The 14,323-nt window shown below is 35.1% G+C and overlaps 2 protein-coding genes and 1 pseudogene across 3 annotated transcripts; 1 reads left to right on the top strand and 2 right to left on the bottom strand.

Moving 5' to 3' along the window:
* Nucleotides 1-1,769: 1,769 nt before the first annotated feature.
* LOC143625505 (14 kDa proline-rich protein DC2.15-like) lies at nt 1,770-2,404 on the bottom strand. Its single transcript, XM_077095824.1, has one exon. It carries the CDS (start codon nt 2,351-2,353, stop codon nt 1,940-1,942), a length of 414 nt encoding a protein of 137 aa, XP_076951939.1. The 5' UTR covers nt 2,354-2,404; the 3' UTR covers nt 1,770-1,939.
* A 2,701-nt stretch (nt 2,405-5,105) lies between these two features.
* On the top strand, nt 5,106-8,114 carry LOC143625359 (protein NRT1/ PTR FAMILY 6.3-like; annotated as a pseudogene). Its single transcript, XR_013152263.1, has 4 exons — nt 5,106-5,241; nt 5,393-5,610; nt 6,333-6,916; nt 7,241-8,114. The product of XR_013152263.1 is annotated as a protein NRT1/ PTR FAMILY 6.3-like (transcript).
* Nucleotides 8,115-8,219: 105 nt separating this feature from the next.
* LOC143625504 (oxysterol-binding protein-related protein 2A-like) lies at nt 8,220-13,943 on the bottom strand. The gene is made up of 7 exons (XM_077095823.1): nt 13,543-13,943; nt 10,646-11,008; nt 9,981-10,041; nt 9,375-9,880; nt 8,783-9,304; nt 8,589-8,702; nt 8,220-8,493 (listed from the first exon to the last, which is right to left on the bottom strand). The coding sequence occupies exons 1-7, from the start codon at nt 13,939-13,941 to the stop codon at nt 8,317-8,319; spliced, it is 2,142 nt and encodes a 713-aa protein (XP_076951938.1). The 5' UTR covers nt 13,942-13,943; the 3' UTR covers nt 8,220-8,316.
* Between the last annotated feature and the right edge of the window lie 380 nt (nt 13,944-14,323).

Here is a 14,323-nt window from a genome sequence, read left to right as displayed (position 1 = left end):
AGGTGTTCAAATTAGGATATTCGGACCTTTCGGATATCTGAAGTTCGGATATCCAAAATTCCATATATCCAATCGAATAGTGAATCGGATATCCGAAATATCAAAAAAAAAAAAACAATTATTAATAAAAAATAAAAAAAGCTACTTTTAATAATATTTTGGATATCCAAAATATCCGAAAAATTGTCCGAAAAATCCAAAAAATTATCCGAAGTATCCAAAAATTGATCCGAAATATCCTGAAAACTATCCGAAATGTCCGGAAAATGATCTGAAATATCCAAAAATTATCCGAAATTTATAAATAATAATATTATTTAATAATTAAAAAAATATTTAAGATAGTTCGAATATCCGAAAATTTTCAGAATATATAATTATCCATCCGAATCTAAAAATTCGGATATCCAAGATTCGAATATCTGAATTTTCAAATATTCGGCTTCGGATATGAGTTCAGATTCGGACTTTTTTGAACGCCCAAGTAAGGATTTGACTGCATTTTTTCTTATACAAGTTGATTCTTGAAAGATCATTTTTGGGCCCGCTAATTCATTTGATCATAGCAAGAGAAAACGACTTAACATCTGAAGTGTGATTGTTTCTAAGAAATATCATATACAAAAGCGTGTCATCATATTTACACTTATTAGGATCCTAAGCACTAATAATATTTTTTTTCCTCGAAAAATCCTCGATTTTAGAAACCGTTATAGGTCCCCCAAGTGGCTCAATGGTGCTCTACCATTGAGCCACTCAGCCACAACCAATTTATAACGAAGCGTCTTAAAACGGAGTTGAAAAATTAATTAGTACGATAATGATAACGATAAAAAAGGAGTACACTTAAATTTATTAATTTTTTTTATCAATAATTCATATAAAAAGAATTGTACTTTATATGTAGATTATGCATACATAAAAATGATCAAAGTAATGTGTTCATATACTTTAAACCGTTTACATGTGTATATGCATAAAACGCATATGTGTAGATTAATTAAGATGATCACCTGCATGCCTTTAGATACTATCTAGAACCCCACAACTAGCATCATCAAGCTTAACTCTTCCAACGGTCTCACCGGACCACCTACTACCAAGTACTGGCAGTAGAGCCCGATCTAGCTATCACCTAGATGAAGCCTTCAATTGTTAATTGTTTTCGCTGGCTAGTCTTGCATTCTTCATTTTACAACATTGTCATATGTTTACTTTTGTGGTTGGTCCTTACTTCTTTAAGCAGGCATAGCAAATTCACCAGAAACCATAATTAAGTTATGTTTGTGCAAATGACTTGGTTTTCACTACAACTATATGTCATGAGTTCCAATCCCACAACTATTGCTCATATAATATCAATAATCTGTGGACAATTAATACACTAAAATGTCGTAATAGATTGTATTAATTGTTGTAAGGATTATGGTTACACGAGAGGTGAGTTTATATAGACCATCATATTACATAATTGACGCTATACTAATATTAACATAACTATTCGTCTAATACGGACAACAATTCATAATTCAAGTTTTCTGTTTTTAATTGACCTTGGATAAAAATCTCGAAAACTTATATTTTTCTTGAATGTGTCATTGAAAGGTAAAGGATTTAGTCCTTTAAAAGAACTAATCAGAATACGAATCAAACCGAAACACCCCTTTACTATTATGGTGGTAAACAGAACGTATGATCACAACATCATGACTTGAATGTGGTTCAAATTAAGGAAATCAGAAAGTAGTACTTGTTAATAGAAGTCAACATAAAACAAATGTCTTTTATTTCCCACAAACGTTACAAAGATATATAAACCAGGATTTAACAATTAATAAAGTGTGAAAATACAATATCATTAATTTAAAGCAGACATGTATGAAAGATAGTTGGAAGCTTGGATAACAACACTAAGAAACCGCATATTATCCTGGTTAACTTAGGCACATTTGAAGCCACTTGGTACTTTCTTGCCACAAACATTAAGAAGCAAGCTAAGAGATACAGGAACATTCAGATTGATCCCCAAAACATTAGCTTTGATGGCGGTGCATAGGCAGACCGTAGCCTCAAGGTCCGCAAGGCCTTGGATGAGGGTGCAACACGGTTTTACGGGTGGTGAACCCACTTCAACTCCAACCAACCCACCAAGCAGATTGGCACACACCCCAAGTTTCAAGGTGTCTTTAGGGCATGTAGCCTTATTTGGCTTAGGCTGCGGTTTTGGTTTAGGCTGTGGTGTTGGCTTCGGTGTGATCGGGCTACCGCAAGTCCCACAGCCACTCACCATGGCAAAAAAGAGCAGATTCATAGCTAGAAAGAGAACTAGTGAAGCATTGCTCTTTGAAGCCATTTGTAAACAGTGGTGACTATAACTATAAGAGAGTGTAATGATTTGTGAATGTAGAGCATGGGAATTGAAGGGTTTATATAGGTGCAAAATCTTGATGTTTGGTCCAGATTTGCTGGCTTCGAAAGGTACACTTCTGCATGTAAATGGTTACTTGCCGTGTGTTTGTACAGTATTTTTTTCTAGATACATATCTATGTTAATTATCGACTTATTATATCTAAGTGCCAGATTAATTGTGATTGTTATTTCACCAATTATGATATTGATGACAATTATGATAGGAACAAAAAACAGTTAAAAAATTATTCTCTGGATTTACCATGTATACTTCTAATAGTTACCATTTAACGTGTTTTAATAGTCCGGCAGAAATAGTTACCATGTAACATGTTATAGTAGTCCATCGTAACCGCACTATGATATTATCTTTTTTGCCGAGATGAAGTACCATGGTATCCACCTGCTTATAAAGAAGGTTTCGTTTTTCTCCCCAACCGATGCGAGATATTACACGTGTGGCATATGGAGCATTTGAGTTTATTTGAATTTTTTGTTGATATAGAATTGAATCATTCAAGATTATTTTAGTTTTTGTTTATTTATTTATTATTGTTGTTGTTGTTGTTGTTGTTGTTAAACCGAATAAACTACCTATGTTTTCTTTTGTGTAATTGGCAGTATACGCACTAACTTGCAAACTCTTCAGAGTGCATATATATCATTTGTGCATATGAAGCAACAAAAGATGTAACTAAAAGATGGCCAAATGTTTGGATGTTCACTTGAAAGAAAACTATCTTGGTCACTGGCCATTAGTCACAAATTAATTTAAGTCATGTCAGCCATATATGCCTCCTATGTTCTCAGTAGTTTGAGGTAGTCATATATTTTATAGTATATTCAAGCAGGACAATATTGAGGGATTGTGTCCAAAATAATAAGTCAACTGGCATCTCAATTCTGCATGGTTTAATTTCTTTTATTCACACCGAACAATTCTGTTTGGTTTTGTTCTTTTTGTTTCTTGTGCACATAAATTTGGATCCATTCAATTTGTCTTCATAACAACATTCACGAACATTGATTTTTCTTGAATTTTTAAGCCTATAACATTTCCTTTTGACATATTAAAAAAAAAAAAAAAACTAGAGTTATATACTGAAAAGTAGTAACTAATAGGAGGGTGTGGTTAAGAACTTGTATGATGAGTTTTTATTTGTATGGAATTTCCTTTTAAGTGTCACTTATTTTTCTTATTATGACATATTATCGATTAATCGGTGTTAAGGTTATTCTAAACGGCTATATTCAAACTTGGAACGTGTTAACTCACATAGCTAAATGAGCCTTAATTACAAGTTTGAAGTAAGTTTTATAACAATTATGAGTGATCGAACCCATATATTAGCCATCCAAGAGTCAATGGGTCAAGGATTAATAGAAGGGACTCAAAAGCAGTCATATGTATTACAAAGGAATAAAGGATAATAGCCCAAAAACTTTTTAAGGGAATATAGGTACCATACGCAGCATAGTAAATTCGTATGCCCAAGGAGTACGTTGGCCATACACCAATGACCAATCTAGCAAATTAAGCGGCGGTGTCGCGTATTGTACATTGATGGTGAGTTTTTTGATGTTAAGGTTTGGGCTTGGGTTTATTACTCGTGTTTATTAACATGTAATCTCATTTAGCATTGCAAAGCAATTGTTAAATCATATAATTTAAGGTAAAACGTCATTAATATATGAAGGTTAATCACGGAGGGATTCAATCATGAACATCATTTTGTTTAAAGTCGTTGTTAAAGAAAATGTCGAACTAAACCTATTATGTTTCAAAAACTATTGGCTCTATATAAAGGGTTTTGTAGAGTATTTAAGTTTGCACAAAGTTGAAGTCATACTTTTGTATATATGATCGTGAAGTCATACTTACGTGAAGTCGATTGATCTATATACGCTTAACTTTTAAGGAGTGGAACATTTGGGTGACATGGCAAGGAGTGGAACATTTGCTACACTGAAGCAACCTTGCATTTCGAGAAGAGCACTTATGGACATGCGGGTTTCTGGCAAGGTGGTGACGCCAAAAAAATTAAGTATTTTTTTTCTTTCACCGTGTTCCAATTGAAATAATGAGTTGTAACAACTTGTACATCGCATTTACTTTTAAATTTAAATTATTTTAAAAGCATTTTAATTTTATGGTATACATAATTTATAAACAAATATTTATTTAGAGTGTATTCTTTACTTAAATAAGGTAATTCAATCAAGTTGTATATATAAGCTATTAATGCACTTTTTGAAAATTTTGATGAGTTCGGTAGCCTAAATACAAGAAAGTCATCGTTTTAAAAAAGATAACAATATTAATATTCATATAGTTAGAGAGAAAATAGTATTTTTGATATATTTATAAAAATCTAATGTAACATAAAATAGTATTTATGGTGTATTTATAGAATTTAATACGATAACTGATAAAATATTTAAAATCACAATAATAATAATTTTATCCATATGGTAAAAAGACATTTTAAAAAGTTGATATACTTCGAAATGTGTTATGTTGGTGGCTATAAATAAATGATAAGGTCGGTCTTGGTCTTGGTCTTGCCTCACTATAAATACTCTCAACTGCCTTCAAACCAAAGTCTTTTGTTACTCTTCAATTACATCACTAAATAAACAACACAACACAACACAACACAACACAACACAACACAACACAAACATATTTTTTAAGGAAAACCAAATCATGGTTCTCTCCGAACCTGATGAATCCCATGTTTCCCAGACCCTGCCCGATGCTTGTGACTACAAGGGCCTGCCCGCTGCCCGTTCTTCCACCGGCGGTTGGACTAGCGCCGCCATGATATTAGGTCCACCGGAGACACTTTATTTCCTTACATGAATAATATTATATGATATATATATATATATATATCCTTTTATAGTTATATGAATAATAATGTTATTATAAGTTATAAGTTATAATAATAATATTATGTCCATGTGATTTGATATATATAGGGGTGGAGGCATGTGAAAGGCTAACGACGTTAGGGATCGCCGTTAACTTGGTGACATACTTAACCGGTACTATGCATTTAGGAAACGCTCACGCGGCTAATGACGTTACTAACTTCATGGGTACCTCGTTTATGTTATGTCTCCTTGGCGGTTTCGTCGCCAACACCTTTCTCGGCCGCTATCTTAATATTGCTATATTCACCGCTGTCCAAGCAACGGTCAGTGTATTTTTTTGTTTTTAATTTTTTATACAGCGGTGCAGCTTGTTAACTGTTTTAACATTTGTTTCGTTTAAGTTATGATAGGAGAAAATAGAAAGATTCCATACAATAATATTATTTATTTTGTAATTATTAGTTTATATATCATGGCGTAGTTAATTGTGGGTTCCTTTTATTTTCTTAAATTACGATAGAAAAAAATAGAAAAAATCGATAGAATAACATTATTAATCTGATACTTGTTAGTTTATATATGGTGGCGTATTGCGTGTTTCTGTTTTATTTTCTTAAATTACGATAGTTAGAAAGAAATATTCTATAGAATAAAAGCATTTCGCTATTGTCACGATTGTTCAGGCAACGATCAGTATCTTTTAGTTTATAAATATCGGCGCAACTTATTGTCTGTTGGCCTTTTATTTCCTTAAATTACAATAAGAAGAAAAAGAAAGATTTCATAGAATAATATTATTTATTTGATAACTATTAGTTTATATATGGCGACGCGGCTAAATGTGTGTTCGCCTTTTATTTCCTTAAATTACGATAGTAAAAAAAAGGAAACATTCCATAGAATAGAACCATTATGTTTACTTACAATTTAGTTGATTTTTGTAGTTTATATATAATAGTGCAGCTTATTGTCTGTTCGCTTTTACTTATATTATGACTGGAAAAAAAATTCATAGAATAAAAACGTTATGCTTGATTATTATTAGGGTGTTGCAATATTAACGGTCTCAACCGCCATTCCAAGTTTACAACCACCAAAATGCACCCAAGCTCCGGGCACATGCGTTCCAGCCACCAATTTCCAGCTAGCCGTACTATACGCCGCATTGTACCTAACCGCTCTAGGAACCGGAGGTCTCAAATCCAGCGTGTCAGGTTTCGGGTCAGACCAATTCGACGAGACAGACAAGGCAGAAAAGGCCCAAATGACCACATTTTTTAATTGGTTCTTTTTTTTCATAAGTATCGGGTCACTAGCCGCGGTTACGGTCCTAGTTTACATCCAGGATAACCTCGGGCGACGATGGGGGTACGGGATTGTCGTGTGTTCAATCGTGGTCGGGTTAGTTGTGTTCTTGCCGGGTACTAAACGGTACCGGTTCAAGAGACTAGTGGGTAGTCCTTTAACTCAAGTAGCGTCGGTTTTCGTTGCGGCATGGAGGAAACGACATTTGGAGATACCGTCGGATTCGTCGGTTTTAAACGAGCCGTAGCTTGTGTCGGTCTCGGCTGTATATTGTGAAATTAATACATAAAAGTTCAAAAGAGAGAAAACTTATAAATGCACAAGGCTCGTTAACGCTTGACAACTCGACAAGCCTAAACGAGCTTTGCATACAAGTCTCGAGCTCGGGCTTAATAACTAGACGAAATTTATTTTAAGGCTCGGGGTCGACTCGAGCTTGAAAAAGCTCGACTCTTTCAAGCTTTTTATTGATTCGAGCTCAAATAATTCGCAAGAGGCTCGGCTCGTTTGCACCCTGAACTACCTTGTAGTAAACTATTAGTAGTTTAATTATTATTATTATTATTATTATTATTATTATTATTATTATTATTATTATTATTATTATTATTATTATTATTATTATATGTTTGTTTCTTTGTGTTGTAGTTTTCTTGACAAGGGGGCAATCAAGAATAATGAAAATTTTGGTGAAAATCTGAAGGTAAACAAATGGAGTCTTTCTACATTAACAGATGTGGAAGAAGTGAAGATGGTGATCACAATGGCACCAATTTGGGCAACCACAATAATGTTTTGGACAATTTATGCACAAATGACAACATTCTCGGTGTCGCAAGCGACTACCATGGACCGCCACATCGGGAACTCGTTTCAAATCCCTCCGGCTTCCTTAAACGTGTTCTTCGTAGGCAGCATTCTGTTAACAGTCCCGGTGTATGACCGTGTCATTATCCCACTCGCGAAAAAGTACCTTAAACACCCGCAAGGGCTAACCCCTCTTCAACGCATTGGCATCGGGCTAGTGTTATCCACACTAGCTATGGTTTCAGCCGCGTTAACCGAGATCAAACGGCTGCATACGGCTCGGTCTCACGGGTTGGTTAACGACCCGTCGAAGGTGGTCCCGCTTAGTGTGTTTTGGTTGGTTCCACAGTTTTTCTTTGTGGGGTCGGGCGAGGCGTTTACTTACATCGGTCAGCTTGATTTCTTCTTGAGGGAGTGTCCTAAAGGGATGAAGACTATGAGCACCGGGATGTTCTTAACCACGTTGTCGTTGGGGTTCTTTTTTAGCTCGTTGTTGGTGACCGTCGTGCACAATGTGACCGGTGACCAGGACCCGTGGATCGCTGATAACTTGAACCAGGGGAAGCCACTTTTACTGGTTGCTTGCAGGTTTAAGTGTTTTGAACATTGGGTTGTATCTATTAGGAACAAGATGGTATGTTTTAGAGAGCATAGGCTTTCTAGTCAGTGTATTGAGTTAGAACAAGAGTAAGTTATATGTGTAACCACAAGATGATGATGATGATGATGATGATGATGATGATGATGATGATGAACAATTAATCTTTATTTTTATTTAAATAACTTTTATAACTCATATAGCTAATTAACATGTTTTTATCATTTTCTATTTTTTCCCACCATTTATCAAAATTTAATACCAAATCATATGCACTATTTAGATCTAACATACATGGAAGGTTGTTTTAGTTGGCTCATCATCTGCTGCTTGAATCATTCATTTGTTCACTAAATTCACCAAATATGTCCGGACATCCGTCCCAGTTACCGTCCTCTCGTTTCTCCCAGTATCCGCCTACGTAGCGGTAGGTCCCGCTCTCACTGTCTTTTTCAAACCATCGCGCTTTCCATCCGTTTTCTTGTAACTTTCTTGACTGCAAAGTGCAAAGTTTAAAGCAAAGAATGGTAAATATTAATATTAGGATACTACCATGTATTGATAATTAAGTTAAGTTGTGAAGATTATTACCATTCTCTGTCGGGTTTCAAGGCGTAGCTTTTCAGCATTCGCCATGTCATACTCTCCGTTCTCCAAATGGTGTTGGTCCGGCCTGAGTCGTGAATCGGTAGGTGGAAGCTTCTCCTTAACAAACACCAACAATAGTCAGAACAATAAAACAGATAAAAAATGTAACATAAAATGCATTTTTCAATCAATACTACCTTCAATCCCGTGGTCAACTCGTTCAGCGTGATAGCAAACGACGTTAAATTGTAACGAGTGAGATTAACAGGAGTCATAGTTCTTTTCCATAATAGGTTTGCATCACCTGCATCCTTTTGCTTCACTCCATCTATATAATACATACTATCATCCCACTTCCCGAATAGCGTCGCGTGTTTTTTCCCACTAACGTCTTCAACAAACCCGTGCACCTGTCGGGGGTTTCTTTCAAGAATAGACTGTTCTTTAAACTTGAGTTTGCATGAGTATTCTCGGTTACCGCGTATATGCATCGTTCCGTGATGATCACAGTAAACTTTACCCAAAATAAGGTTATAAATGCTGGTTGTCACCTTGCTCCACTGGAATACCTCACCGTCATCAAACTCTAGCGTAAGAACACCAACCGGGTCGAGTTGAATTGATCGACCCCAGAACTTCGTTCGGATGTTGCTGTCACCCCAGAATTTCCACCCTTTACCTTCAGAATGGCACGCGATTAGAGTCGGGTGGTGACTAACCTGTAAAAGGAACAAAACTGTATGAATATTTATTCACTATAATAATGAGAAAGGTTAAAGGCCAACATACCTTTTCGGAGAAGAAACGAACGCCTCTCTCGGGGTAATCAGCTTCATAAGTTTCACCTAACAACGGGTTGAACGGTTTGCAGTGTCGTCCTTCTGAAGACGCATATCCGGAAACCGCGAAAGCAGCTACGTTTAAGATTCTTTGGAGACTGTTTCCCTGTTTGCCATGGTGGTAAGCTCGGTCTAGAAGGTAAGAGTACTCGAGGTCTTCAAAGCATTTTTGCAGAGAGGATATGGGTTCGTTAAAATAAACGGGAAGACATACGCGTGTGAGATCTTTTCCGACACTGTCTTTGATCAGAGACCAGAGACTAACACCCTTTTCTTTCTCAGCAGGATCCGGAAGCTTCTTTCTCCTTACAATTTCACACTCGGCCATTTGATCGCGTTGAATGTTTAATTCGGGAAAACAATCTTGTGTGTCATAGAAGTATGTTTCCTCATCTTCTGAACAGTCTTCAAACTCTTGTTTCTCGATATCATCAGATGATTCGGTTGTACTCCATTCTAATATTATTACAACATGCAAAACCACATCATGTTGATAACTTGATATCATAAGTTCATAACATGATTGTAATTTACAACGTATGTATATACCGCATACCACTATATTTTGCACGGCGCAGGTCTGAAAATTCCTCTTGTTCGGCTTCAATATTAGCAGCCTGATACATACAAAAGATGCTTGCTTGATAAAAAAAAAATATATATATAATATAATATAACAACCGAAAGTGATCAGGTAACAAGAAAGAACACCAGCAGTAGCTGATCAACGCGCTTCATTGACAATATTTAACTTCCTTATTCTACCTTGTACATATTCAGGAACTGTCTTTAATTAGGATTTATTAACTAGTGTTGATTCAATAAACTAAGTATTTAACTAAAAACGGAACCTAAACTCGTTTGCCAATCGTTGTTTCTAACAAACCCTATCACAATTTACAAAATCACCAGTTTTAGCAAGGACCGGAAAGATGGTAAAAATATAATAATATATGTATGTCAATATGGAACAACTGGGCATATGACATGCTACTATAATCTAACAAGGTACAAATAAGCTCTTGGTGAATTATTGATTGCTAGAAAAGTAATAAGATCACTACAATCACATGGGTGGGCCTTCAAGTTTTACACACTTTTTAGGATGTTAAAAGTTGCAGTTCTGATGATATCCAGAAACTTTGTTCACATTAACCTACTGGTCCAACTTGCAGATATCATTTGAACACACATAATTAACGCTTCGTAAGAAAAACATACCTTTAACTGTCTTAACGTGTCGAGCAAACTCGAATGCTGTTCACAAAGAAGTTTAATTTGTTCTTGTATGACAGAAAACTCCAAGAGCATGATCTGCTCACAGTCCTTTACAAGTACCTCACTGATTCCTTCTTCGAGTAGGCGTTTCTTTAGCCTCTCAGTTGATAACGATATGTCAGTTGGTACAACGACAGATGGCTTATCATTTAATTGTCTTAAAGTGAATAGATTTTTGGTTGATGCCAATGCTTCAATCCAGGCAACCCTCTCTTTCTTTGAACTAGTTCTCAGATGAAGTGTCTTTGTTGCTGTAAATATGTAAAATCTTTTATCATCTGATCTACTCTCTCGAAATGACGACACCTGTTCAATAATAATTACAACACTTCAGCAACATTTTAAGTTAGCAAGAACACCTCCAAGCAAAACAATTGCTTTAGAGTTCTAAACTATACAAGATACTTGCTTCAAGTAACAAAAAGCTTTTTAAAATGGACTGCTGATTGATGTAACACTTTTAAATGTAACTAATCAGACTAATCTGAGTGATTATCCGAGTTCCTGAGTCCTTTTTAAGAAGGCAAGTGGAAAAAAATGGAAGGAAGTAGAAAGAAAAAAAAGGAAAATTTTTAATAATTTTCCCTCCTAACTTCCTTCAAAAATCTTTAATTTTTATTATTTTAATTTTTTTACAAAAATTTTTTTAACTCATTAAATACTTCTTTCAAAATACATAAATTCAAAAACGATTACAATAAAGTGGGTAGGCAAACGGGCAACAATCTTTAATTTCTTTTCATATTGTTCGAACGGAACATGAAATTAAATTATATCTTTCCTTTTCCCTCACTTTCTTTCTCTCGTTAATTCTCTTTCCTTTCTTTTCTTTCGTTTATCAAACACATGAACACTAAGATCACAAATCCCAGAAGTACGAATCACAAAAGACGAACAATTTTCCTAGATCTATCCTCTGCAAATGAATCTAAACTATACAAGATTCTTGCTGCAAGTAACAAAAGTTTTAAAAAAAGAATGCTAATTGATGTAAACCTTTTGAAAGTAATTAATTAAACTAATCTAAGTGATTACTGCATTAAGATCATAAAAAGATGAACAAACTGGGAAAGAGAACAATTAGCAAATCAGATTAAACATAGCAGTTTTATATAACACATTGTACTGCATATTCTTGCATATATTATGTAAAGCATGAATCAATCAATCAATCAAAAGAAGCAGATGATTAAACATTTAAACTCACCAAAAGACAAGATCTAAACTTGCATACACACAGGGCAAACTCTCACACAGATTTAAATTAACAACAAAATAGTGTGCAGTAGTAGCAGTGACCACAAAATAAAGCCAGGCTGCTATGTGGCCCTATAATATGTTATATGCCCCACACTAACAATCCAGTAATAATAATATAATTTGAAACTATTCTAAATTAGTATCTATGTATATACTTAATTAAATAAATAGTTAGATACTAATATTATTGTGCATTTATACATGTATTTTGTCATTGACTGGTCAACTGAGGCTAAGCTCAGATATACAGATATTTATGAAGGCATGGGAAAGATGTGTAACCGGAGTCAAATTGTTGAAGGAGAAATGACCAAAATGCCCTTTTGACCGACACTTTTTTACTATGTCTACGCGAAATCCTGTTTGGATCATCGACTTTTTAATCATTAGTCGACAATATTGTAAGCCAACCAGATGTTGTCACATGTCATTATATTGCCCGGCCGACGGTTTTTTTTTTTTTTGAATCTCATCTGACGCCAAAAGAATCTCGTGAAAAGACAAAAATCTCTCGTTTGGCGCCAAAATTATCTTGTAAGATAAGCTCGTTGTACGGAAAAAAATCTAGCCGGGCCAAAAAAATCTCGCCAGGCATGAAAATAATCTCATCAAATGCCAAAATAAAATCGTCAAACGTCAAAAAATCTCGTCAGACGCCAAAATAATCTCGTCGGCAGCCAAAAAGATCTTATCAATGCCAAAATAAACTCGTCGAATGTCAAAAAAATCTTGTCAAACGCCAAAATAACCTCGTCGAATTCCAAAATAAAATCATCAGACGCCAAAATAATCTCGTCGGGCGCCAAAATAATCTCGTCAGACACCAAAATAAACTCATCAAACATCAAAAAATCTCGCCATATTCCAAAATAAACTCGTCAAACGTCAAAAAATCTCGCCAGACGCCAAAATAAACTCGTCAAACATCAAAAAATCTCGTCAGACGCCAAAATAAGCTCGTAAAACATCGAAAAATCTCGTCAGGCGCCAAAATAATCTCGTCACACACCAAAATAAACTCGTTGAACCTCAAAAAATCTCGTTGAGTGCCAAAAAAAATCTCGTCAGACGCCAAAACAATCCCATCCTTCTACGAAACCCGTTGTCCAAATTTCCCATCAACTAATTACTAAAATTCAACAAACCAACAGGATTTCACATTAACACATATAAATATTGGGTTTAGATCAAATACAAATGAAATTATCTGTTAAACGTGAGAATCAAGTAGAGTAATTATCATAGAGTAATTATGTAATTACTCTATGATGTAAGTAGTTATAATTATGTAAATACTCTATGATGTAATTACTTAATTACTTTAGTTGTATATATAATTACTCTACTTGATTCTCATATTAAACACGCTAATTTCATTTGTACGTTAACTTTTCCCATGTAAATATTCAAATATAAACATTCTCCTAACTCTCAATTAAGACTAGTAATAATAACTTAACACAAACTTACCTTACATCGGGTCGTCAAATGGACATTTTGGTCATTTCCTAATAACTTACTTAAAACTAAAACCTCTAACGACGTCGTTTTAAACTAGTTAATAACTTAATATTAATTACCTTAAGATGAACACCCTTATTAATATTATTACAACGTCTACTACTACTCCCAGTCCCACACCGATCCATATCACCAATTAACCTGACGTCATCTCCGGCCATCATCTCCGGCTGAACCACCTTCGAGTACGTCAGCACGCCGTTACGTAACACGAACCACCGCGACCTCCATCCCTTGCCGTAATTCGTCCACTTGTATAATACTCCGGCGAATCTCCGGCTGCCGGAGCACGACTCAGATGACGTCATCCCGACGGCATTGACGTCGGATCTCGTTAACCTTAATCTCACCTCCGCCGCCGCCGCGGAATATGACAGTTTTAGCTCCGGCGAGTTGTCTCCGGCTGCCGGAGTTTCTAAGGATATGCAACATAACGGATGCAGCTCTTTTACTCGCATTTTGTGTTTATTATTATTATTATTGAATATGTTGTTATTATTATTATTATTTGATGAAAGATATTAATATCATGTGATTGTTGGAATGAATATGAATATTTATACAGAGGTTCCAAGTTCCAAAACAGACATAAACATCTGAATCTATTTATTAGGTCATTTTTGTCATTTTCCTTTTTCTTTCTTAAATTATTATTTTTATTATTATTAAATTGTATTTTACGACGATTTTTTTTTTGTGTTTAGGCAACCTTATTTGAAGAGTCTTGTTGGTTTACTTTGACTAGACTGTCTTGTTTTAACAATGTTGTTGGCTGTCAATTGACTGTCGTTGTGTCAACAAAAGAGCAAAATTATCTGACGTGACACATGATGGGATGAA

This window comes from Bidens hawaiensis, unplaced genomic scaffold (assembly GCF_021521415.1).
Source record: "Bidens hawaiensis isolate Kalapana, Puna unplaced genomic scaffold, B.hawaiensis_p1.1 tig00004105_1, whole genome shotgun sequence".
Classification (NCBI taxonomy): domain Eukaryota; kingdom Viridiplantae; phylum Streptophyta; class Magnoliopsida; order Asterales; family Asteraceae; genus Bidens; species Bidens hawaiensis.
The sequence above is the reverse complement of the archived record's forward strand: the minus strand, read 5'-3'. Positions and strand labels throughout refer to the sequence as shown.

Bases quoted from the DNA above. Each gene is read 5' to 3' on its own strand.
- LOC143625505 (XM_077095824.1), bottom strand. From the start codon at position 2,353: ATGGCTTCAAAGAGCAATGCTTCACTAGTTCTCTTTCTAGCTATGAAT.
- LOC143625504 (XM_077095823.1), bottom strand. From the start codon at position 13,941: ATGCGAGTAAAAGAGCTGCATCCGTTATGTTGCATATCCTTAGAAACT. The intron at 11,009-13,542 runs GTAATTAATATT...ATTATTGAACAG, and splicing joins ATAAGGGTGTTCATCTTAAG to GTGTCGTCATTTCGAGAGAG. The intron at 9,305-9,374 runs GTATGTTGGCCT...TTCCTTTTACAG, and splicing joins TTCGTTTCTTCTCCGAAAAG to GTTAGTCACCACCCGACTCT.